The sequence below is a fragment of the Salmo trutta genome, chromosome 8, assembly GCF_901001165.1.
Source record: "Salmo trutta chromosome 8, fSalTru1.1, whole genome shotgun sequence".
In the NCBI taxonomy this organism is placed as follows: Eukaryota; Metazoa; Chordata; class Actinopteri; order Salmoniformes; family Salmonidae; genus Salmo; species Salmo trutta.
In genome coordinates, this window is record NC_042964.1 from 32,531,984 (window position 1) to 32,559,211 (window position 27,228).

Below are 27,228 nucleotides of genomic sequence, written 5' to 3' on the forward strand. Positions count from 1 at the left end.
CGGAGCCTCCTGAAACGGTCCACGTTCCGGAGCCTCCTGAAACGTCCCACAGTCCGGAGCCTCCTGAGACGGCCCACAGTCCGGAGCCTCCTGAGACGGCCCACAGTCCGGAGCCTCCTGAGACGGCCCACAGTCCGGAGCCTCCTGAGACGGCCCCCAGTCCGGAGCCTCCTGAGACGTCCCCCAGTCCGGAGCCTCCGGCGACGTCCCCAGTCCGGAGTCTCCGGCGGTGGTCTGCAGTCCGGAGCCTCCGGCGATGATCCGCAGTCCAGAGCCTCCGGCGATGATCCACGGTCCGGTGACACGAAAGCGGAGGGATCAGCTGGCGGAACGGGGGCTACGCCCCGAACCGGAGCCGCCTCCTATGCTGGTGGATAAGCAGGATGTGAGGGTTCTTCGTCCCACACCAGAACCGCCTCCGATGCAGGAGGATCCGCGGGATGTGAAGGTTCTTCGTCCTGCACCAGAGCCGCCACCGACATTAGACACCCACCCTAACCCTCCCTGTTTTTTTTTTGTTGTTAAAGGTTGTGCGTTCGGAGTCCGCACCTTTTTGGGGGGGGGGGGGGGGGGGGGGGGGGGGTACTGTCACGTCCTGACCATAGAAAGCTTTTATTTTCTATGGTAGAGTAGGTCAGGGCATGACAGGGGGTTTTGTCTAGTTTAATTATGTCTATGTTGGTTCTAGTTTCTTTTTTCTATGTTGGGGGTTTTGTCTAGTTTATGTATTTCTATGTGGGGTTCTAGTTTCTGTATTTCTATGTGGGGTTCTAGTTTCTGTATTTCTATGTTGTTGTTTTTTGGGATGATCTCCAATTAGAGGCAGCTGGTCATCGTTGTCTCTAATTGGGGATCATATTTAAGTTGTTGTTTTTCCCACTAGCTTTTGTGGGAGATTATTTTGAGTAAGTGTATGTTGCACCTCTTCGTCACGGTTTGTTGTTTTGTTTATTCGTTTATTTGCATAGTTTCACAGTTATAATAAAATGTGGAACGATACACACGCGGCGCTTTGGTCCCATTCTTCAGACAGCCGTGACAGTTACACTGTCTCCCCTCCCAGTCTCCCTCCTACCTGTCTGTCCCCTGATCCCAGTTACACTGTCTCTCCTCCCCAGTAACCCCCCACGTCTCTCTCTCCCTTTCTCCTCCCTTCTCTCTCTACCACTCTGTCTCTCTTCTCTCTTTCTCTCTGAGTCTTAGTGTCTTCAGGGACCCATTTAATGTGTTTATCTAACTGCTTGGGATTTTAATCATTAGTTTACAAGACCCCAAACACCCTTTGTCTAATAATGCTTTCTTTGTAACACTCACACAGTCTGCATAGCTTCCTGTAAGCCTTATAAACCCCCTGAAAAATAAATAATTCAAAGCCAAATGTAAAAAATCGAATTCCTTTCAAAACTGTTCGTCTCCCTTTTTTCCCCGGTAAAAAGTTGACACTTTTTAAAACGACATTTCACCAGGTTTTGCTATAAGGCTTTTGCCAAATGGACAGATTCCATTGTGAGATTTGATAGTTGGCAATTAGGGTGAGACATCCTGTGTGCAGAGTTGCTTAGCATTTTCCTTGGCTGGGATCTGATTGTTTAGTCTGCTCTCATTGTGAACTGTTTCTGAGCAGCAGTTGACGGTTGTTTGTAAAGTGCTAGGAAAATGTGAGAGGAGGGCAGGGGCTGTGCTGCGCTTTCTCCAATATTTATTTATTTTTCCCTGTCCTTGGAGCTTGGAAATCTGATTTGTGTTCATGTTTCTCTATTCTTTCTGAGCGGTTTTTAAGTGTGGCTGCTGAAATCTAGACTTTGTATGACCTCACTGCACGGCCTGTATTTCATTAATGACCAGGCCTGTGGTTTGGGGGGAGAGGAAAATCTTTCATATGACACCGTCTTGCATTAGTGCATAGCAGCAGCTGCAGAAACCCCCAAAAACATCACATTTTGTGGCTTTGAAAGGTGTGAAAAGTTCAGCTCCCTAAAGCAAGCCTTGCATTTATAAGTGTGTGGTGTGTGTTTAGAAGCAGAACTACTGTAAATAAAAAAACATCTATTAATGACACATTTGTCTTTCATTCTTCCCGGCATCTTGTAAAGTCAATAGGGAAAGAAGATACATTTCAAAGATGTTTCCACGCACACTTTGACGTATTGTACGTCAGAGAAGCCACCTAAAATAACAAGCAGGTATTCAACAGAAACTGGGCTGTCAGCATTTTGGCATTGAACCTTATTATTTTGTGTACTTTAAGTACTTTAGGCTCTACATGATCTTCTTGTACAAAGGGGTCATTTTGTTTCTTTTTGTGGAGTAGTGGCACATCTGGCCTGTGTAGCATTTCTTCACAGATTGATTTGCCAGGCTTTGTTGGAAGCGACTCACGCAAACCACTCAGCAATTGCTCTAAAAAGCCATTCAACAATACAACAGACTCACTTAGTGAACCTCTGCTCTCTGTGCTCTCTCCTCCTAGCTAAACTTCCAGACACTAGACTACTGTAACTCTGTTGGGTACCTTGCAGGATATTGAATATCCAAAAAGAAACCCCAGATTTGTCCAGTCCAAACAAAGAGCCCTTGTGTCACCCCCCCATCCTCTCTTTAAACCAGAGAACTGTCATCGTCATCGTGACACAACAAATGCTTTACCTCAATGCCATAAGATACCATGTGCATATTTTCCCAGATAATTCCTACTATCATTCATCATCAAACACTCCCCCAATGTGTGTGTGTCAGCGTGAAGTGTTCCGTTGTCAGTTTGGAACAGGGGAAGGAGTTTGGAACAGCAAAGAAGGCTGCTAACCAAATGGCACCCCTATTCCTTTTTGTAGCACACTACTTCCAGAGACCGTATTGGCTCTGGTCAAAGGTAGTGCACTTTAAAGGGAATAGGGTGCCATTTGAGAGGCAACCCAGAAGATGGAGGGAGGTTGGTTAGTCAGTGAGGCCCAGTGGGTCTGAACAAAGGAGGGATTACCTAATAGCCCTGCTATGTATTTGAAGTCGAGTCTGCTGTTTGTTTGGGGAGATGCAGGGTGGATGGGATGGTGGGATGTGCTGTAAAACATCTCTGCAGCAGCTGATGGGCACTTTTAAGCTGTCAGAAACAGCCCCATCTGCCATCCGTCTTTCTCAATAGATAGGAACAGGCTTCGACGGGGCAGGGCAAAATGGAAAGGGGATTGAAAGTTTAATGATGTCAGAATGTTCTCCCAAGTTAGTACACCCTCTAAATACTGTATAATTGGGTGTCTGTGCTGTAAATTAAAACCCACCCAGATAATAACTTCACAACATCTTCCCAGTATATGACTGTAAACTGCGTTAGATGCACAATCCAACAACTATTTTGGGATCTGATGTGAAAGGATCTGTAGTGAGAATGCTCTCTAAATGCATGTAAACTAACTCATTAATCGGATGTTTGTAAACACGCTCCCGGACTGTCACAGAAAACGATGTTCCCTATTACGCAGAGATGAATTCAGTCTCAGCAAAATATCATCAACTTGTCGTAAACCATTTAATTGCATGCCAAGAGAGTTAAAAACAAGCCTGTAGGAGAAACACGGAACACATCACACGTTTGTTGTAACTGTTGGGGACTTGGGAACGACTTAAGGTAATTGCTTTAATTAAGTGTTAGGTTTTCTTAGATTAACCTTCACAGCCTCCATTTAAAAATACATCAAAAGTGATAGAAAAACACGTGTTCTCTACGTGAGTCAAGAGTTGACTACAAGAGAGGGTTTCTTTCATTTGTGGGCAATTTCTACAAAATATGAGGGTGTTCACTGAGTTATGTCCATTGTAGCCTACACTGCACAGGATAGCTTTTTTTTTTTAACTACTTGAGTTTAAGCCACTCAAATTTTCTCCAACAAATTTCAAAAATATGACCTTTCTCCTTGTCATTTTGAAATCAACCATATTACAGCATGTACGCCGCTCTCAAGCCCACCATCAATTTCTGTTTTGATAAATTGTGCGCCTAGTCCCGCTTTTAATGCCGTCACAGTCTGCTTTTCCCTCCACTCAGAGCCCTGAATGTGGACAGCTTTTAAGGTAGTGAGGAAGAAAACTGGTTAAGTGGCTCATTTCTCCGGCTAATGTCTTTTTATTGCAACTTTAATAGCCGCTTTATAATAAACTATCATGTATTCCTCCAGATTGCAAATGTCCTCTCATACATTGGCTGCCTGGCTATGGCTAAAATGTGGTCTGAAAGTTATTGTGACTGTACCTTTAAAAAAAAAAACACAAAATCAATTACATGTAGTTACGCCCACTCGGTCACTCTGTGTTCAGTCAATTTTCCCAATGCCAAGTGAAATGGCCGTGGAATAATTGCAGTAGGTAACTATTTTCAAAGTGATGTTCTTCTTCATTCACTGTCCCATTCTGCAAGATGAGTCTCTATTTGTTTGTGGTATATACCCATGGATGGTTGGCAATCAACTACATACTTGAGCCCACCATACAAGAGTGCACTGGAACGAACATCTAGTCATTGAAAAGCAATGTGAAGCTTATTGCCATTCCCGGTATTTTCAATTGGATGGAACATTGGAGTTTTCATTGACATTGACATGTTCCGGGAAAACCATCAAAGTGACTTCTAAATTCCACCAAAGTTCAGCCAAAAACTTGTTGCTGAAAGACTTTTTTAGTTTTCCGAGGCAAATTGCAGAGCATCACACCGAGTCTCGAGAAGTGTGTCACAGAATCATCTACCAGAAGTAAAAATTGCCACTTGCATACTGTCTTTGACCGAGGACAGCCTTAACCACTCCCGAGGAAAATGTGCCGTTTAGAAAGATATAAAGAAGTCATTTTATTACGAGGTACATCTCCCTCTCAGAAGTGATTTCATTTCTCCTTTCAGCCTCCACGGGAGCCTTTATTTGATCTCATATTCCTGAGTTTAACTGGCTCAAACCAGCCGGCCTCAGTTTATTTTCATTTGGAAAACAAATTTTCTGTTGAAGAGGTGGAGGGGGTGGTTGTGGCGTATATCTGGGAACTGCAAGTTTCTGTATTGAATGTAAACGTTCGGTTAACAGAGCGACTTTTCACTCTATTGGATTGTTGGAAACCAAACCAGACGGAGAAAGAAGCTTGATTGGTTTGTTTTGCCACGCTCATAATTTAATCCCTATCTCCTCCCTCTTCCACTCCCTCACTTCCTCCCTTGTGAATGCAGAGTTTAAGGAGTCTACCTCCACGGAGCTTAACTTCACGATTAAAAAAAGGACATTCCGCAAAAGTTTCCAGACAAGCAACTACTGTACCTTCATTAAGTCAATTCTTTGAGACTGTTGACCAAAAGTTGACCGCCAGGTGCAGTAAAATAGAGAGAGCTGGTCCAGCATCTCAGTTCCAGAACCTCAGGTGTGTGTTTGCCACCAGCCTGAGTGTAGAGCTTATTATAAACCAAGACTTAACAGAGCTGGCATCCCACCAGCTTGCAGGTCCACTCTGACCCCCTGGCCTTTTACACAAACCCCCCCGCATGGGCCTCTACAGATGTCCAGCTGGAGTAGCTCTCTCCCTTTCCTGCCTCTCTCTCCTTCTTTCTTTCTCTCTCTCTCTCTCTTTCTCTCTCTTGCTCACTCTCTGTCCCTCCCTCCCTCTCACTCCCTCCTTCCCTTCCACACCTCCATCTCCTGAAATCATCTTTCTCCGCCTGCAACACCTACGTCTTCTTTAAGCCTAGACTGATGACAGCACGATGAAAACATTTTTTTTGCGAGAAGTGCAGTTTCAGAGCCCGGAACTCCCACTCTCCTGAATAGTTCCCCTTTTTTATTTGGGTAGCCTCCACTGGGCTCCGTTCCATTCTGAGAATTACCTCCAGATGTAATTCCTATCCCGCCCTCGCCGAATTAGTGGCTAGTAAAAATTAGGTTTAAATTAGCGGCGGTGTGGAGAACGGTTAAGTTAGAAATGTCCATATAATGAGTTTATTATTCTTTGGTGTGATGCCATTTTTCCTGAATTAATTGAAGTTTTCTTTTATGTAATTGGTGTCTGGTTGAATGGTATTACTGTCATGAATGGATGGCCTCTGTGTGTCAGTGGTAATTCAGAACAGTGAGGTAAGTGGAACTCCAGCACCAGACAGGACAGATCTATGTACCACTGAACTGCTGCTGTTAGCACTGGCCTTTTAAACACTATCGAATCTACTGTCTATATACACTGAGTGTACAAAATAATAGGAACACCCTCTTAATTTTGAGTTGCACCCTGTTTTGCCCTCAGAACAGCCTCAATTCATTGGGGCATGGACTCTACAAGGTGTAGAAAGTGTTCCACAGGGATGCTGGCCCATGTTGAGTCAAATGCTTCCCAAAGTTGTGTCAAGTTGGCTGGATGTCCTTTGGGTGGTGGACCATTTTTGATACACACGCGAAACTGTTGAGTGTGAAAAACCCAGCAGAGTTGCAGTTCTTGACACACTCAAACCGCTGCGCCTGGCACCTACCCCTTTCAAAGGCACTTAAATATTTTGTCTTACCCATTCAACCTCTGAATGGCACACATACACAATCAATGTCTTAATTGTCTCAAGGCTTAAAAATCCTTCTTTAACCTGTCTCCTCCCCTTCCTCTACACTGATTGAAGTGGATTTAACAAGTGACATCAATAAGGGATACTAGCTTTCACCTGGATTCACCTGGTCAGTCTATGTCATGGAAAGAGCACTCAGTGTATCTATGTTATCAATCTAACTCCCCTATATGGAATCTACAATGGCACCTGGTACCTGCAAATGTATAGCCAGGATGTTGACATAGTAGAAGCAGTTTGTGGTGTGTTAAAATACAGGTGCTGTGGTCTTTTGATTTTCACTGGACTTTGTCCTAACTCTCATGTAGCAGCGTAGCTATGGTTATGTGAAGACTATGGGAAGCCGTGGGATCCTCAGCACACAGTGGATGAAGGTCATAAGTCGCTTTCCTATTTATCTTTAACGGGAAATACATCTGTGGAAGCGGGCTATTGTATGAATCCTTAACCGTTCTCTTTCATCTGATGACACCTTGCCGGCCAGGAACATTAAAATCCAATATCCATGTATTTTTCAATGTGAGTACGAATCTAATTTAAATTGCAGCCTTTACAATATGATAATATCTATGGTGAAAAAAGGGGAAGTTGCCTGCAATGCTATGCTCCTAGACTTTCATCTGTCTCCAATCTGCTGTATAATAGGTAAACTGCTGTGAGGTGCACTTGCTTGTTTAAATTTACCCACACAGCCGAGCCTTTGATTTCATCAACGCGTCTAATTCAAATACGTCCTTTTGAAGAAAACCTACATTTTAAAGGGAGAGAGGAGAGCGGAGCGCAGAAGAGCCAATTTAACCTGGAGTGTCTGTCGCATTCTACCCCAGTTTTTCTGTTTGAAGTGCCCGGTCAGCTTGAACTGTCTGACTTCTGTCATTTCGATCTCTTTTATTTTTCTCTCCGCTGCAGCAGTAACATATATACTTCAGTTCCCCTGCCTGCAGCTGGGGGCTGGTGGAAGAGAAGGGAAGGGGTGCAGCTAGGCAGGCAGGTATCATTAAGCAGCGAGAGGAGAGAGAGCTGAAGCCAGTGGAACAGCGCTGAGTGAGTGCTATACGTGGCTCCTCGTGGCGCATGTTGATATTTCGGTCCTTATGAATGTGCAGCCGGTTTATTTTCAGTAGGAACTGAAGGCCGGGCAGTTCCACCTCGAGCTGCTTATTCGGGCCTGTTGATATCAAGCAAACAGTCACTCTGGGATGTCCTGTTGGGCACCGGGCCAAAGTCGCAAATGGAAGTCAAATGTGAGACTCCTATGTAGGGAGGGAGGGAGCCTAAAGAAAGGCAAGCAGCCAGCCTAGAGGGTTAGGGTTGGTGAGCTGCCCAGTGACCACCAGTTTAAACTATTCACTTAACAGCTCATTTTGAACCGCTGGATGGAAGTGGCATACTGTAAATCTTGATTAATACACTGAGTTGCTGTCTTGATCTGCTAGGCTACGTCGCTGTGAATCTGAATTGTACATTTTTTTCTCAGTACAGCTGCTTGGCTCAGTCGGAGCTGGCTCCAGCTTCTTTTTTAGATGAATGACTGATTAAAAACATATTCTTGCTGTTGTGACTGCGGCAGCTGCTCTCTGTCTCTCCCCTTCTCCCACTTCTCCCTCCGTCGGAAATATCTATGCAAATATGTTTGGACACTATCATTATAGGCTACTTAATATGGATTTCATTAGGGATCGTTCTTAGCAAGGCACAGGGAAGTTGCCATGGATACTCCAGTGCTTAAGTACAGTATATAAAAAATATTCAGCCTCCTCTAATATAATCACTAAGCTCTAATGGTCCATTTTGGCCACATTCAACTTGTTGCGAGGGGGGGGGGGGGGGGGGGTAAAAAGCCTTAAGATCATTATGTCTTGTTAATGTGTTTACATGCAGTATAACTGTGTTATTCAGTTTTGCTTTTGGAAACATATCTTCGTGACATGAAGGTGGTCTGTTTGTACATATTCTAATAGGGATGCTCATTCTATTGAAATACTGCAGGTGTCTGCCTGTATGAAGTCCAACTGTCAGTACCAGTGCAGCGTGTTTGGTGTTCAGGATATTGAGAGGTACCGTATATTCAGCTGTTCACTGCATATTGTAGCTCTGGTCTGGTCTGGTTTAAAGGGGAGGGCAGAGGAGTTGTGAATTCATGTGGATAACCCTCCATGCAAAGTGAACATCATGGCGTTTGGGCAAAGGGCTGAAACAAATACACACTCTCTCAGTCACTGCACACACAAGCCATAGGGCAGGGATCATAAAATAGATTCAACCGCCGGCTGATTTTTTTTCTTGAGTGGATGGTCGGGGGAGGCGGAATATAATTGCAAATCATTTGTAGACTGCAAGAAGCTCAAACAGATATAATATTTGACAAAAACATAATCATTTCAAACCTTGCTTACATTTGTATATCACGTGTCTCTCAATTATGCGTGGGAATACTTGGGAACGGATTTTCAAAATTAAAATCACTTGGAGCTGTGTTCCTGTTGTTTTTACAGTCCAACAATGAAAATTCTAACAACAATGTTTTTTATATATAAATATCTTTTTACACAGAAATCTTGGAGGGCCAAATAAAACCACCCACGGGCCAAATTCGGCCCATGGGCCACCAGTTGGGGAACCCTGCTATAGGGTCTCTTTTTCTATCTTTCCCTTTCTCACTCTCTCTCCATCTTCCTTTCTCTCTCTCTCTCTCTCTCTCTCTCTCTCTCTCTCACTCTCTCTCTACTCCAGACACATTCCATCGCTGGGCCCCTTTTTAATGCATTTTTCAAACGCAGCACCTCTAAGTGGCAGTTCCACACCAGTGTTTTCCCCTTCCTCTTAATTTACATTTGTTTCAGCATTGAAGTGTTTTGGCCATAATAAATCATTCTAATGGTGGGTAAGGTGAAATAGGCTTTGTGTCTCTGTGTCAGCCTGAGCCCAGGCAGCTGCCTGTGAGATTGACTAGCCCAATGGCGCTAGTGGTGATGGCGGTGGTGGCAGCGGCCATGGTCTCAGTCTCCAGCGTGGAAGTGTGGAACGTAGAGATGAGGCTCTTGACACTGTCTGATGGCCCCGGGCAACGAGCTTTGTGTCTGCTTTAATTGAAAATTAATAGTTAGAGGGTTGCTATGGAAATGATGCCATCGCTCCGAGATAGAAACCTACACCACCACTGCAACTGCCGTAGTTATTACCATCCCCCACCCAGGCACTACCCTCCTCTCTACCCCCCTGCTACCCACGTCTCTTCTTCTGCCACGGTGAAGAGACGCCGGTGGCGATGTTTGTCCTTATTGACCTTGGTGGTGTGAAGGCCCGGAAGAAAATACAGGCCGAAAACACACAGTGAAGTGTCGGTGATGCACAATGTCTTGTTGTTCTCTGGCTGACAATGTCAAGGAGGGTGGCTGGGTGGCTTTTCAACGCCCAGAGGACTGTCTTGTGTTTTGTCTTTTTAAGGATGGCCCTCCAAGGGGTTTACGGGGTGTTGGAGGAGCGTCGGAGCCACGTGGCTCGACGTGTTGTAAGTAAAATGGGCGTAATTGCTCGGCCTAATGTTTGCGCTTAGAGCAATTTAGAGCGTTGAGACGGTTGTGTGTAGCTAGCTGTTTCTCAGGCACAAACTCCCCTTCGATCTTGTTAAGTGTTTACCGCGCTGCTTCAGACAGTGAAGGCAAATGAAAATGCGAAATCTTTTTGGCCACTGTTGCTGTTTTAATAATGATATCATACAGCTAAAATCTGCTGGTTGGTATATAAATGTGCTGTTCAGAGCCTGTTAAATCATGCCAACGCTCTGTTCCGGGCTGTGAGTTCAAGTGGTCTTATACCCCGAGTTAGAGACCGGAGCTTTTACTAAATAAATCTGTCATGACTGCCTTGGGTGCATCTCTCGGAACATGAAAGTTCTTGCTCTGCAGACTCTCGCTGTCTATGCGTGCATGTTTGCACGCGCGCACGTGAATTTGTATCTGTTTATCTTTGTTTATGCTGTAAGGAGAGTTTCTTGAATTTCACGAGTACACATTCATCCACCAGACTTAAACACACACGCACTTACGCCTGTGCGCGCACGCACACGCACACGCACACACACACACACACTAGCACACACACTTGTGGGGACACGTGTGTTTCTGGTCTGGGGGAGCCTGTGTGAGTTGTACCAACCCTTTCCTCCACACCAGCCTCCCCTCCTCTTGTTTCAGTGGTGTCTACACAAACACGGCCAGCCAGACGAAGCCTAGGATTAAACCTCCCATGTCCATGTGGTGTTGTGAGCTGGTAGCAGATGGACTTGCTTTTGCATCTGCTGCGTGCAAACTGGGCTTTGTACTGTTGTCCTGGGGGATACCAAGGCTTTCTTCCCTACTAGTAGATTCCTGTCTGCTGGAGTAGCTAAGGAAAACATCTGTGGCATGCAGGAGAGAGAGAGAGAGAGAGATAGAGAGAGAGAGAGAGAGAGAGAGAGAGAAGGGAAAAAAAGGTGAAAATTGACAAACAGCATTAGATCAAAATGCTCCGTCTCGTTTCTGCCGGTGTGTGTTGTTTACAGTACAGCAAATATGTCAATACATCACAGTCAGGCTGGCGACGGCTGTACCTGGCAGACAGAGGGGACGGTTGTTCTTCGGCTCCGACTAACCATCGCTAAATGATGAAATGCACTGTGCAAAAGACTTGAGGCTTGATGAGCATCTGTAAAGACAAATGTGTCTTTTGTGAAGTGGTTGCGAAGCTTTATCTGATGCGGATGGAGGAAAAGCTGTGAAAAGCTTGTCTGCTGTTCTTCCCCCCCCCCCCCGCCTGTCTCTCTCCCCTCCGCTCGAATACTTCCTCTGAAAAGGAGGTCTTTTTTTGAGTTTCGCCAGGCTTACAGCACATTGTTGCAGGCTTGCCCTGAAAAGGGAAGACAGGGGCATATTAATCGGAGTCGTGAGAGCCGCATGGCTCTTCTGTAACTGGTGTTTTCCTGAGAAAATAAGTGAGAAAGGCATTCACTGTTTGGAGATCACGCCTGGTCCGCTCCTGAACCTTTGTCACTCCTCACGCTTGCTACGCAGAAAGAAAAACACCCCCTCGACCCACCCCCACTTACCCCCTCCCACCCCCCCTGCCAACTCCCACCACCCCCTACTTCCCCCTACCCTTGCAATCAAACTGCTGATTTTTGTGTACGATTGGTCCTCGGGTGCTAAAACAATCACAGGGAATGCTTGACTTGTTTTAATTACCAGATGTTGTGAAGGGCAATGGGACTTGGACGTGAGCAGGCAGAGGTGCTCTCTCACAGTAGTGTCAATACTGCTGGAAATACCTTTTTGATGATGTCTTTGACAGTTAGCGTCAGCTAGTTTTTCTTTCGTCCTTTTTTTCTCTCTCTTTCTCCCTCTCCCTGAAGCTGTTTTCTACCAGTGGCATTTTTCCCCCCTTGATGCGCCGTTGTTAATGCTCCGAGGCGTCTAAGAATATCTTCAAATGACTCTTACGCGGGGGAGTGGAGTTCTCTCTTGTCACTGTTTGAAAGGTTGGTTACTTTCTCTCTCTACTTCACATTATTAGCAGTTTGTTTTCGATGATTTGTGTTTGTGAACATATCTGTGTGTGTTAGTAGTTCTGTGTGGTGTGGTCTGAGGGCAGTTATCCAGTAATAGATAGAGCGACGTGTCTAATTGTTTTTCAGAGCTCTACTACTCTCTCTCTCTCCCGGAGCACAGTGCACAGAGCCGAGGCTACAGGCTGCTCTGCTACACTCGCTCTCCCACTAATCCTATTCTGCCTGTTTAGACAGCAACACAGAGACAGAGACGCTGAGAAAGGCACTGAGCTGTGCTAGAATAAAGCCAGGCACACATACCTCTCTCCCGGGGTGTCCGAAAACGCTCCCTTTCAGCTGCGGTTCTCCCTCAACTGGTTAGTTAGTTCCCCTCGACGCGCCGCCAGGTAGGGATGCAGGCTGTGCCGGCGAGAGCTGAGGCAACTCGCTCGTGTGTGTGTGTGTGTGTGCATGCGTGTGTGAGAGAGAGAGAAGGAGAGCTCCTGCAAGTAGCAGATGTGCGTTGAGAGCGAGCGGTGCGAGAGAGAGTCGCCTGGCAAGCGTGCAGACGAGGCACAAAGGGAGACCCGGCTCGCATCCTGTGAGGAGTCAGACGCTCTACATGTACGCGTGTAAAGGTCCCCCCACACCACACACACACACACACACACACACACACACACACACACACACACACACACACACACACACACACACACACACAGCACTCACTCTCACACACTCACTCACCTACCCTCTCACTCACTAGCAAAAAGCAGTAGTAAAATTTATAATAATTTTTTTTAAATTGTTTTTGAAGGTCACTCTCAGATCAGAGACCAAGCCGTAATAATTGTAATGTCTTTCAAAGGCAATAAAAAAGGACAATGAAATGATAAGTAGTGTTTTCAAGTAGTTGTGATATATTTCATCAGCGGCCGGCAGGCCCGGTGTATGATGGTCTAATTATGTCCTCTGTGTCAGGAGAGAGAAGGCACTGTGTCTAGGCTATACATTTCCATGTTGTGCACTTTTTTCACTCCCTCTCTCTCCTCTCTCTCTCTGCCTGAGAAGGCAGGCAGCAGCCCCCCTCTCTCCTCTCTCTCTCTCTCTCTCTCTCTCTCTCTCTCTCTCTCTCCTTCTGATCAGCTCCTATTGGGCCTGTCTGAGAGGGGCTGCCTGTTGGTAATTGCCCGGTGACAACTGGAAATGATAGAATAATTGTCAGGAGGGCCGTTTTTTAATGGGCGACGGGGCGATTTAAGTATGCATGAACAGGGCTTGGAGAGAGGCAGGGAAGAGCAGTGGCGGCGTTGTCTTGTTTATGATGCGAGCCTCTATAAACACAGTTGGAGTGATGACACAGATAGAAGCCCCTCTCCCCCTGTGACACCCCAGTCTGCTCCTCACCACTGCAAACAACACCAACAGCTTTCCTTCTCTGGCCACCAGACACTGTCTCTGACACTACTCCTCACCTTCAGGTAATAAAACCAAGCCACTCCAACTTCATCCATCCTTTCTCATCCTGCTCTCCACGCACCTCTCTCTCTCTCTCTGCTCTCTGTGCCGCTCACCTCTCGCTGTATTAATGGCTACGTTTTATCGGCAGGAAGGCAGGCTACTCATCCAGTATTTAGCTGCTGGACTGCGGCTCGGGTTGTGTTCTGTGTGTTTCTGTGAGCTGTGCGTTCATGCGCTGGTGGTTAATTGCTCGTGATGAATGAATGGTCGGGCTGGTGATTAGTGTTTGACTGTGGACCTGAACACGCTGCTTTTTCGGGGGCTCTTAGCCGTTTTAGTTTCGTGCCGGCTTCTTTATTTGACGTGTGCAGTTTAGGCTGCTGTTTAGGATGTTGTGTTGATGTGGAGTTTACTGTGTTACTAATGGGCAAATTATTGATCATTAAAATCAAGGGGTGAAGGTAATGTTTTTTATCGGATGAGATTTTACTGGTCTAGTGGTGATTAAATAAAAACCGCGTTTCTTTATAAGCTAATAAAGATAAAATGTGAACGAGTTGCAGATCTTGGTTTTACTAGGGTGAGTCTTTTATTTGGAGTTATTTAGCTAGATAAAAAAAAAAATGTGCAAGTAAGGATCCCAAACTTTATAGGGTATATCTCAGAACAGCATATCCATGTAGAGCAAATCCTTTAAGAAAGGAGAGAGAGGGAGGGTCATTGAAATTGTAAGCGGGCGAAATGCTAATTATCTTTATCAAAGGCAGGTGAATAATTTGTTTACTTAAATATTCATGACATGGAGTAAAGCATGGTATTGGGCTGTTGTGAGCATATTATTAACATTTCATAGGTCTTTGTGCTGGAATGCGGATAGGCTTCCTCTTCATAATTTAATACCCAGATGCATAATGAGCTATGTGATTAGTTCACGTGGAGAATTGGCCCAACTCCATTTTGAAGGCAGATAATTTACATTGTTCTCCAGAGTCCTGAATATAATAGGTTATTTAGTGCAATAAAATGAAATGCTACACATTTTATATTTCAGCTTACAAATCCCCCTGGCGATATTCTGTTTTGGAGCTTTTTCCCCCCCCCTCTCCTTATTCTTTCTTTCTATCTATCTGTCTCTCTCTCTCTCTATCTCTCTTTCGCTCTCTCTTTGTGTCTCTCAGAAACAATGAATTTTGAAATTGTTTAAATAAAACACATGTTTACCTACATGTTTTATTTAGAATGCACCGTGGCCAATTAACACTGTTCATTAGCAGAACTGAGTATTTGTTTTGAAAGTTTAACCAATCACTTTGTTATGCTAATTGTGATGTAATTTAATTTGAGTCCCGTAATGATGATGCCGCTATTATCCACATAAATGATGCAGTTAAGCAGTACCACGCTCATTTGCATGTGCTTGAAGGGGAGAGCTGAAACGAAGCGGCTCCGGCATCACTTTACTGTAATTTTCCACCTCTGTTCACTCTCACTCACTGTTGGATCGTCCCGGGCTGTGTCGTTGGCTATTGATGATCAGCACTTTTATCCGATTTTTTTATTTATTTTAATGGCAAAAGAGGGTGCCAACTGATTCCTAGAATTGTAGGATGTGGAAATTAAATAATTGAAAAAATGCAAATTATCCCTCAATCGACATATCAAACGTTAAGTGAAGTCTCCGTAGAAACGATTGATTTGTATTTATTTTTCTTCTTTTTCTTTTTTTTTGGGGGGGGGGCAGAGGGAGGGAGAGGGGGGGAAGTACCTCCTTGAATTCACATTTGCACATCAAAGTGGATCCTTTGTTGGGCGAGAGCTTAATTTTGTATCTATTGATTCCATCATCCATGGTTTGGAAATTATGCAGATGGGGTCTAGAGTGATTAGCTGGCTGTGTTTAAAATGGAAAGTAACTGTAGCTGGTACTGTAGTGGGGCGGGTAGCTATAGCTGGTAGTATTTTTAAATCAATTCCTAAAATCCGGAGAGGGGCAGGAGTGATCTCCGTTTGGAGACCTCCAGCTGGCTGCTTGGTGTGTGACTAAGCCACTGTTAAAGACTCCCTTTTATCTGTTTTGTCCAGGGTTAGACTCTGGTAATTTTCTTCTGAAAAGATGATTTTTCTCCTGACCAATCTCCCCTGTTATGGACCTAATTGGTTACATAAATCTTGTCTCGGTATGAATGAGAAATGTTGGGGTCTTGTCAAGTGTAATCTTCACCCTTATTTACCAATTCATTAAGATCTATCGATGCAGGACTGGTGAGGGGGAATGACAACATAAATCAGGCCGGGGACATAATGACCCTAATCAGCCAGAAATAACTAGAAACGTCACAATGAGCTATGTCTCTGTATCACTCTGGCTGGATCCCTCTCTCCTCGCTGCAGCTCTGCCCGCTGTCCCTCCGTCCGCTTTACCGTCGTTAGCTCCTCTGTCCCCCCCCCCTCACCTTCCCTCAGAAGAAGCCGTAAGCACCTCTCTGTTGCTTGCATCAGTCAGGAAGTCCATCTCACCTCACAGCTTGTTTTATCTCAGGCCCCAGCAACAAAAGCAGACCATGTCACGGCAGATAATTACATCAGAAAAATGCAACGAGAGATGAAATATGCGTCGGAGGAGTTGGGTAAATAGTCCCTGGTAGATAGATGGATGTACAGGTCTCCAGCCTCTGAAGAAAGTTCTTTCTTCCCTGCTTCACAACACCGCTGCTTCCTCTCTGTAGATATGATTGGAGCAGACAATGGGGCCTTCTCTTTTATAGGTCAATTACTCGTGATTAGGTGGGCTTAAGTTAATTAATGGGAATTTCCCAAAATGCAAACGAGGGCCTAGCTTGATGAGCTTTCGTCACTGTCTGCTCGTGGTCGCCCACTTTGGTGCCACCTCCTCCTCCTCGCAGAAGGAGGTGCTTGATGGGTAAAATGTAAATGATATGGGAACAGCTTACGAGGAGATGTTACGCACTAACCACACATGAGGACTTAGATTCTCCTCCTCCCGTCAGTGCTCTGCTACTGTGTATTACAGACCCAGAGGGAGATAGAGAGAGAAGACACTCTCCATACACAGACAGGTGTACATCTCCATTGACGTCCGGAAACCTAAAGAATGTCGTGGATTTTCATCTCAGATATAATTAAAGACCAAGTTGAATATTTATTTCCCCGGAACTTTTTATGTATTATCATTGATTTATATCGAGTGTTTTCATATTTATGGTGATTTGTAACCAATTGGATAATTAACTGGAATATTTAGCCATTGTTTTGTGTATTAAAACACACTGTCTTAATGGAGAATCAAACTGCAGAGCAAGACACTGTGTAATATGAATTATTTAAATGTACTTTAGGACATTTAGTACAGTGCAGACTTCCTTGGTTACGTTGGCACAAAACATACACGCACGCACACACACACACACACACACACACACACACACACACACACACACACACACACACACACACACACACACACACACACACACACACACACACACACAAAACACACACACACATGCTCCCAGACACTTACACACACTTGCGTACTCTCCCCTTTATCTCATTCTTTCTGTCTCGTCTTCTTAATGTAAACAGAACAGAATTAAGTTCGGAACATTCTCTCCACAGAATGACTGGGAACGACTATTTATCGTCAGCTAAAATGATGAATTGAAATATGGCTGAGGCTTTCTGAGCATGGTCTCATTGTGCTGCCGATAATGACGTGTGATACCGTTTCGGAGAATAATGTTAATCCTAAAAAAGCTAAGTCTATTATTCATTCATATTCATCCCTTTTTTTCCATTTTTTTTCCCAACCCCTGATTTTGTAAATATGATTTCTCCCCCTAAAGCAATCTCATCTTCTCGTTCCGTTGTGAGTCACTTTGAAATCCCTTTATCTGAAGGAGAAACCCTTACCATTATACACAGGTTTTAAAAATAGTCATTAATGCTCTTTATGGTGTCCCTTCAGTGCCAAAAAGGAAGCTTTTAGTTTCTGAAGCGGCTAGGTCTGCTCTGACTTGCCTATACTTAATCTCCACTAGTGTAGCTGTGTTGAACAGAACTTCAGCAGTGGCTGTTCTCTCCCTGATCCTGGCTCACTGCTTAGGGCTTCGGGAGAGGTAGCAATAAACCACAAGTGACTTCCTTGGGCTGCGAGGAGCGAGGAGCTTCGACCAGCGAATTTCACCTCAAGTACAAACAATCATCTTGGTCACGTGTAAGGGTTTATGTAAGCAACGAGCTGAGTGGTAACATTCAAATGAAATAAAACTTTTTTTTTTCTTTTTTTTTTTTCTTTTTATTGTTATTTCAACTCGGGGTTGGTGTTATAATTTTCTAAGTGCCAGCTCAAAGCCAGTGTTTTAAGTGGTTGATATCTGTCATTTTGATTTATTAAGCAATCTTAAGTGTTAAATATTTGAGCGTAACCAGGGCCCGGCACTTCTTTATTTTGAATGCGCTGTAACTTATGGCAATGATTTATTCATTTCACTGGAGCACAGAATATGTGATTATTTGAAATGGTATCCATATCTTGACTTGATCTGAACGGAAGGAGCCAACAGACGGTGAAATGTCATTTTTGTATTCTTTTTTTCCCCAGTGAATGTAACGTTAAGAATTGCTACTACCTGAACTGTGAACTGATAATGAATAGACTTCTTGGATCACGGAGTTAGTGGTCGCGTTTGGTTTCTGAAATGGTCATCGGGCTTATTAAGACAGGAGTGCTGTTTCATGTACAGTATCATGCAGGCACAACGAGAATGGATCGGTGTTCCTGACTGCAGGAAGACACTGCAGAGTGGAATCCTGTACACTCAGGCTATTTGAATCCTGGGCAAATCTCAAATGACACCCTATTCCCTATAGTGCACGACAAAGTCCACTAAGAAGTAGTGCACTATATAAGGAACAGGATTTCATAAGAGATGCAGCCTGTGTGACACCCTGTCACCTCGGTTCAGTTTTGGGGCAGATGGAGACCTTTATGTGTCAAATAGGGGACAGTATAACACAGTACATCTAGATAGATGGCCAGTGTTGTGTGTTTGGTACCTGAGGAAGAGGGAGACATGTTAGTTAATGAGGAAACATTAGGGGCTGTTAAAGCAAGGTAAATGTGTGTGTGTGTGTGTGTGTGTGTGTGTGTGTGTGTGTGTGTGTGTGTGTGTGTGTGTGTGTGTGTGTGTGCGTGTGTGCGTGAGTGTGTGTGCTTGAGTGTGTGTGTGTGTGTGTGTGTGTGTGTGTGTGTGTGTGTGTGTGTGTGTGTGTGAATGTGTGCTTGAGTGTGTGTGTGTGTGTGTGTGTGTGTGTGTGTGTGTGTGTGTGTGTGTGAGTGTGTGCTTGAGTGTGTGTGTGTGTGTGTGTGTGTGCGTGTGTGTGCGTGTGTGTGTGTGTGTGTGAATTGTCTCTGTCCTCCCACATCAGTAGTCTCACTACAAATTCACAATCTCAGCCCGGAATGCGTTGTCAGGATTCTGTCTGGGATTCTTCACCTGATGGAAAAGACAGATTTGCACGGCGTAAAATTCAAGAGCAAACATTTACTCAGCCGGAGAGGAGTAGCAAGCAAGTCACCGTTACAGGGGGAAATAGACCAAAAAAAGAGAAGTGACTTTAAAGATTCGCAAATAGTGTGTCTCTCTCACTGTATCTCAAATGGTTCTCTTTTTCTATCAGACCCCGTAATAGGAACGTTGAAGTCATCCGTGATCTTTGACCCGCAGACGGATAAAATAAAGAGTTCCGTTTTCTCTCACTATCTCCCCTTAAACACTTTGTATGACTGTTCTTTTCCCTCCCTAGCTGTACACCTATAGTATTACCGGTGAATTACGCTGGCAATAACAGTCTTTGTCTGTGTAACTGATTCATATAATATGTGGTCTGGTACTCCTCATTGGAAGATTATGGCTTGAGGAAATGGCGTGAAATAGCTGGTGTGTTAAAATGCAGGACACTACCAATTTAAGGGATGTCAAACACACAGGCAAGAGGCAGACATCCCCGAGCCTTATTCACTCACTCATGCACTGTTCAACTCCTCCATAGCCCATAGACTCTGGATGGCGCTAGTCCAGTAAATACTGTTACACCGGGTGGAGGACTAGATGCTTCCGGTCTAGTTGATTCTAGGACAGGCTGATCCCATGGCAGACTGGTTGGTACCCCCGAGGGGTATGGAACATGGGAGAAGACCTGCGATGGACATACACTCACATACACACATGTACGCCTAATGCACACACACACACACGCGCGTGCGCGCATAAGCGTGCCACACACACGACACACACACACCGATACACACTTACCCTCTGGTGCTGTACGTTGTCATTATCCATCTCTCTCAATGTGTACAGTGAGCCCTGACTCTCCTGCAGTCACCACCACAGTCAGATCCTCTCTCTGTGGTCTGCAGCCAGGGTGGCTCTAATTGACATTCTAATTGGCAGATTTGAATGCTGCCTTTAGATGGCTAATTAATTTGTCTCACCGCTGTCATTAAGGTTAAAGCACCATCTGATCTCTCAGAATATGATTAGCATATATCTGCATTGTCATTATTATCATTATCATCGGTTAGACACATGCACAGATTTTTGTGGAGGAGGGAGAATTTCTACCATGTTCATGATTAAGATGGATATTGTATTAATATTCTGCATTTCCTTGATTGAAATGACAATATGAATCTCCCTTGTTTCTCGTTTAAGCAACATTTGATAGGTGGAAGAGGATTCACCTTCTTTTTAACCATATTTCTCATTCCAGTTCAGTTTGTTTTATGATTTACGAATCATTTTCAAGTAAATTACATATAGTAAATTGAACCTGTCTTGTGGGTTAATAAAAATCGAATCGGTTTAATTTCAAAATCCCCAATTTTAAGTTGAGTTAGGTAATGCTTCTCACTGTATTAACATGTCATTAAAATATCCTTATTTTATATATATTATATATCTTCAAGTTTTCCTCGCATCCATCGCACTTCCCCCAAAAAATCTCCATTCGAATTTTCATAAAATCCTAGTAAAGGCAATCAGGCGGTCTTTCTCTGAATATTTTAAACCTTGAGCATGTAAAATGTATGCCTAATTTGAATACTTATTAGCCGCATGATCTCGGCTGCTGCTTTGTCTTTCTTGGGCTGAGATTCATCACTGGTTTGGGTGTCATACATTGTGCCAGTCTTACCCTCTCACTATGTCCTTTTCTCTCTCTCTCCCGCGCGCTCTCAAACTCTCTCTTTCTCTCTCTCCCCCTCTCTCTGCCCCCCTTTCATGGTCTCTCCTTTTATGTCTCTCTCTCTCTCTCTGTCCCCCATTTCTCCCTCTCTCCCTCCCCCTGTCTCTCTCTGCCCCCCATTTCTCCCTCTCTCCCTCCCCCTGTCTCTCTCTGCCCCCCCCATCTCTCCCTCTCTCCTTCCCTCTGTCTCTCTCTCTCTCTCTCTCTCTCTCTCTCTCACCACTAATGTGCCTGTTTTAACAGGGAGTGTTTGTTCATAAGCACGTCTTGTTCACTGCTTATTTACTGTGGCCGGAGCAGCTGTCACCCTGCTCTGTGTAACTCCTGCTCCTGTTTGTTCTGCCTGTATCCTGTTTATCCTGCACCCTGGACATCCTTTAAAGACTGTCTGCTGTTAGCTGGCTTTGTGGCTGGGTCTGCCCCTCATCACACAGTTACACAGCCTGGCCCTGTCGTTCTAATGGCATTTACTGATGTGAGAATGCGGTTATTTTAGAAGCAGAATCTGTTTTGTTACCTGAGCTGTGAATTGATAATGAATTGGCGTCAGAGTTGGTGGGCACGTTTGGTTTCTGAAATAGTTATCAGGCTTTCGAAGACTAGTGCCCTGCTGTTTCATATACAGTGAGCTCCAAAAGTATTGGGACAGTGACACGTTTTTTGTTCTCCAGTACTTTTGATTTTAAATGATACAATGGTGCACAAATGTCATTCCCCAAGACATGCTAACCTCTCGTCATCATTCACGATTCATTCAGGAGTATCCGTAATCATGGTAGTATGCACATTAATGTACAAGTGTTTAGAAACATATTCTATTCTTATTTACAATAAAAGTGACTCCAAAATGACACAATACATTATTTACTATTTTATTTCTATTGGGCACAAAATAATCTGAAACACAACCAAAACAAACAGCAAATGCATCCAACAAGGTTGTAGAGTCACAAGCGTGATGTAATCATTGCGTGCTATGAATATGGGACCAACTACTTTAATACCCATATTAGATGAATTTGTCCCAATACTTTTGGTTCCTTAAAACTTTGAAACGGTTCACCCAATATGGATAAAAATACCCACAAATTAAAGTTGACAGTCTGCACTTTAACCTCATAGTCATTGTATCATTTCAAATCCAAAGTGCTGGAGTACAGAGCCAAAACCACAACAAAATTCACGGTCCCAATACTTTTGGAGCTCACTGTATTTACGTCATTTAGCAGACGCTCTTATCCAGAGCGACTTACAGTAGTGAATGCATACATTTCATACATTAACTTTTCTTTTTTTTTTCCGTGCTGGCCCCCCGTGGGAATCGAACCCACAACCCTGGTGTTGCAAACACCATGCTCTACCAACTGAGCTACAGGGAAGGCTCTATATGGATACCATTTCACTGTATCATACATGGAGATGGGATCTGTGTTTCGACTCAAGAAAGACACGCTGCAGAGTGGCGTACAGTCTATGGGCACATCTCAAATGACACCCCACCGTGCCTCCTCAGTAGTCAGTTTGGGGGCATTTTAACCTGTATGTGTCCCGTTGTCGACAGTATAACAGAGGAAATCTATATTCCCACCAGATAGAGATGGCCAGTGTTGTGTGTTTGCTACATGATGAAGAGGGAGACATGTTAGTTAATGAGGAAACATTAGGGGCTGTTAGAGTATCCCTTCTAAGGTCAATGTGTAGTGTGTGTGTGTGTGTGTGTGTGTGTGTGTGTGTGTGTGTGTGTGTGTGTGTGTGTGTGTGCGTGCGTGTGCGTGTGTGTGTGTGTGTGTGTGCGCGCGCGCGCGTGTGCGTGTTTGTGCATGTGTATGTGTGTGCACGAGCACGTACGTTTGTGCATGTGCAGGCATGTGTGTATGTGCTTGTGAGCGAGTGAGTGAGTGATTGAGTGAGTATGTATAGCCTTTCTTTATCAGCATTATCTCTCAATCCAAAATCATTCATGGTACAGGATGTTCTGAATCAAAACGTAGTATTAATTGCTCAGCCTAAGCATGTGACACAATTGGTGTATTTAATCAGAAAGGGAGGAGGGCAGTACTGTACCACCGCAGATATAAAAATGGATATTATTTGAATATGAATAACCATACATAACGATTTGAAATATAATTATTGCATACAGACTACATTAATGGTATAGACATTATATTTTATTGAAGCGAAGCTGAAATATTAATCCCCAAAAATGATACATTTGAATTATTGGGTACTACCTTAATTAATATGCTAATTAGGGAGAGGCTGTCAAGTAGAGGGGCCCCGTCAGAGTGGCATTAGAGATGCAGAACACACCTCGAACAGTATGTTGTGTCGGGTCAGTCAGTGTGATCCGACTTATTTTATTTATTGGGAGGATTTCCACTGATCCTGGGCAAGACTCCACATTGCTCCAACCAAGCATTTATGCAGGGAAAATTATTTAAAATGATTTTAAAAAAAATGTATTACAGGAGAGGAGGTAATATGCATAATTGATGCTGTTTTTAGCACAATCATTAGTGATATTCGTGATATATAATAATATATTTTTTCACTCCTTCATCTCAGCTTTTCATATCTAATAGATTGCCGGTGAAATTAGTTCAATATCTTACATTTATTTGCACATGTTAAAATTGGAGGCTTAAGTCTTCGTCTCGTCGACTCCCACTGTATGGTTTGATTGCAGTTCGCGGACCAGTTTAATTGTGTCCCGTGGAGAACAGCAGTAAATGTTTTAAATGTCACCAAAATAAATTAATATTTGAGGTTTGATTAAAAAAGAACGAAAAAAAATCTAGCCAATATGTGACATATGAGATTTTTCTCTATGGAAGCCTCGGAGGCACATTTTATTTAGACACAGCTAAGGGAGAGGAAGCCTATTACATCATTTATCACCGGGTGATACCATGTGATTTGGATCCCACCTCCTCCTCCTCCTGTGCCACATTTTAATTTTGCATGATTAGCTGTGCGTCATTAAGCAACTTCGTTCAGACGAGACTCGCACTAAAACCCTGACAGAATCAAGACGGGGAATAGTTTAGGAGGGTCTGTGTCTGTGTGTGCCTAGACAGGGTGAGGATATATCAAGTGAGTGAGCGTGTAAAAGAAAGAAGTGTGCGTGTGTGGGGCGTGTGTGTGTCTGACTGCGTGTGTATTTGTATATATTTTTATGCTTCCCTTAGAAAAAGTATTTCTCCATTTTTAAAAAAATAATACAGTCATACATTAAGTGTCCCATACACATATATTCCCAACGTGTGCGTAATGCAGCAGAGGCCCTATTTGTGCCTAAATTCTAGTGATTAAAACACTTTAGACTCTGCACCTCCGTTACAGAGAGACCAAAAGGACGTGCATCTCTTTGTATTGCTTCATTTACACAATGAATGCATAATTCCTCCTGCATCACCCCCTCCCCCTCTTAAATGCTTTAATTTGCGGTGGGACCGGGCGTTGATAATAACAGGAGCTTCAAAAAAAAAAAAAAAAAAAAAAGACAGACAGACAGAGAGAAGAAAAAAGGGTTGTAACAAGAGCCTTAACTGGTGCCTCTTAATCACTTCTAGGTTGTAAGTCATGATGCAGGAGTCGGCCACAGAGACAATAAGCAACAGTTCAATGAGTCAAAATGGAATGAGCAGCCTGAGCAGCCTATGCAGCCAATTAGATGCTGGCAGTAGAGATGGAAGATCAAGCGGTGACACGAGCAGCGAAGTAAGCACAGTCGAGCTGCTGCATCTCCAACAACAGCAGGTAAGTTGTGTTTCTCCTGCACATCACAATGCCCTACTGCTAGCATAGGGGACAGGCACATGACACGGTGTATTTAGTATAGAAATAAGGTTGTGTTTTTATTTGCTGGATTTTTTTTGTGTGTGTGTTTATGACTGTTTTTATTGATAGTTGTTGATTGTGTGTTTGGGCATTTCTGTGTTTGATTTTGTCGTGTTGCTGTTGAGGAGTACTTTTCTGGAGGTCGTGTAGTGTAGTTGTCGCTGGTGTTTAATTGTGTTTTCTGCTGTTTTTATTGATATTTGTGTGTGTGTGTGCTGTGTTGAGAGCACACTTCAGCTGAGGCCGTGTGAGTGTGTGTGTGTGTGCGCGCGTGCGTGCGTGTGTGCGTGTGTGAGAGAGAGAGAGGGAGCGACGTACAGAGCCGGCTGCCGCTGCCGTTGTGTGTGAGTGCCCTGTGTGTGGTTGTGAGAGCCGTGGCACAGCTGTAGCCACCAGAGGGCCTCCTAACTCGGTCCTATAGCCATCCACTCTACTCTGCCACATCCCCGGGAGGCAAACCTTTGACCGGGACCCACTTCTTTAAAAGAACCAATCTGCATGATCTCTGTTCTGACTACCGTCTCTCATCTGGCCTGTGGAATTAACAAAGAATTCATACATTTTTGTTGTGTGAATGTAGGTGCGTTTTTATTTTATTTTCTGTCGACGGTGTCGATTTTATTGATTGCTGTGTGATATTTCAACGTGACTGTGGCTGCTGTGTGGGAGCTGTGAGAGTCAGGCGCTGTTGAGGAGAGGAGTCAAGTGCTCGTGTCTTTTCATGGTGAATGATGGCTTTGACAGTTTGCCAAAAGAGCAGCGGTAGAGGTCGGGCCGTGCTTAAGGAGGCCAACGCCGCGGGTTTGGAACAATGCGTGTTGCTTTTGTGTTCGGAGCCCTGCGAGTGTGTGATTGTGTGTGTTGTCTACTTGTAACAGTTTTTTTTTTGTGTGTTGCTGTGAGAATGTTTCTGTATTTTTTTACATGTGTGAGGTTGTGTCTGTGTGTGTCCGGGTTAGTGTGTGTGTACGCGCATGCTGGTGGAGGCAGCTGAAGCCCTGTGGTTAAGTCGTGCCTGTGTGTGTGTGTGTGGGGGGGGGGGGGTGCAGCCAGTGTAGCAGAATGAGGCATGTCCTGCAGTCCTCCCCCGCCCCCCCCCCCCCCCCCCCCCCCCCCCCCCACACCCCGCCTAACCCCCCTGCCCCAGCCCCGCACCACCCCCGATGCTCCAGCTGGTGATTACAACAGCATCACGACACCATCGCCTCACCCCCTATTCATCATCACACTGCCTGTCTCTCTCCCTGCAGACGGCTGATTGGGGTCAGTTCTCTCCTTCTCTCATTATTCTTTTATGTTTTAACCTGTCCTACTGTGGAGGACTGCAGATACATACTGACCGTATATCTCACCATAGGCCTATATCCTGCTATAGGGCCCTGTGTGCCAAGGGCTGGAAATCTATCTGCGCTCGTTCACTAGTGTCGGGTGTGTGGAGTAGAATAGAGGTGCTGGGACACATTTATAAAAAGGTCAAAAGAGTAGAAACAAATGTCATCTATTTGTAAAAATGTTTTATTTCACTGCCATTTTACAGACGTACTATTATTATTTTCTAAAATATATTATTATGTTATAATGATGTTTCATGTTATTATTTCACTATGATGATTTCCTTCTAACGCTTAAATCGCTGCAATTTAAAACGCGAGAACAGATCTTCTAACTTTAGTCAGAAACTCATTTACTGACAAAAGGAAGTGGGAAGCCATAAAAGAGAGCCACGGAGGGAAAGAGCAACGCAAGCATAAAGTATCTAGTTAAGTTGTTGAGACGGGCACATTGTGAAGGGGAAATGTGGAGCGATGTGACAATCTTCTCCTGTAAAGAGCAGCTTTATTTCGGTGGCGAGACAGACACATTGAAATGAGTGGTCCAGTTAACAGGTCTCCCGAGGCCTTTTTTAAACAGAGTCCCTTGTGCTGTTAACTTCACACACTTCCTGTTCTGGGCGCTGGGCTCACATCGCTCTCCCTCTGGTCTGGTCTGTCCGTATGGAGAGGATGCCTCTACCTTGGTTAGCATTGGTTAGCATAAGCTTACAGTTGTTTATGAGTGGTTAGTGGATTGGTATAAAGGGTTGTGTGTGTGTGTGTGCGTGCGTGCGTGCGTGCTTTAACGTGATTTAGGTAGGTGCTGATTTTTATCCGTACATACAGCATGGATTGTACTATACCGTATGTGCATGAAAATGCTTATCTAAGTGTATTCCAGCACTTTTGAAGAGAGCCTGAGTTGAATTTTCTGACATACTGTATTTGGAATGACATTGAGTGTTCCAGTGGGTGTAAAAGGAGCTGATAGAATCTCCACTCTCTCATCATGGTGCTAGAGAGGATGATTAATAAGCACTGATGAATTCTCCACCGTCCCTTTGGGTTCAGCTGTTCCACGGTCATCGCAACACACCACCTACAGCTAGAATTAGATAGACGGTATTTTAGCATTTTCTCTCTTTTTTTTGTTGATTTTCTTGAAGGACGCAAATCAACATGTACACGAGAGCTTTTTTACTTTTTGGCCAAAAGGAGGGGAGAGAAAAACATTTTTTGGG

General features: G+C 44.3%; 1 protein-coding gene across 15 annotated transcripts in view; it reads left to right on the forward strand.

The window, feature by feature from the left end:
- Window positions 1-27,228, forward strand: part of foxp2 (forkhead box P2) — a 121,770-nt gene that overhangs the window by 31,884 nt on the left and 62,658 nt on the right. For 11 of the 15 annotated variants that reach the window (XM_029760868.1, XM_029760875.1, XM_029760876.1 and 8 more), the window contains exon 4: window positions 24,407-24,593. The exons of 1 other annotated variant lie outside the window; for it this stretch is intronic. In XM_029760868.1, the coding sequence (XP_029616728.1) occupies window positions 24,417-24,593 (177 nt within the window). In that variant the 5' untranslated portion in view covers window positions 24,407-24,416. Of the gene's footprint in view, window positions 1-11,847; window positions 12,090-13,291; window positions 13,583-24,406; window positions 24,594-27,228 lie in introns of those variants that run through there. 3 more of the 15 variants (XM_029760869.1, XM_029760870.1, XM_029760881.1) reach the window with 3 other exon arrangements.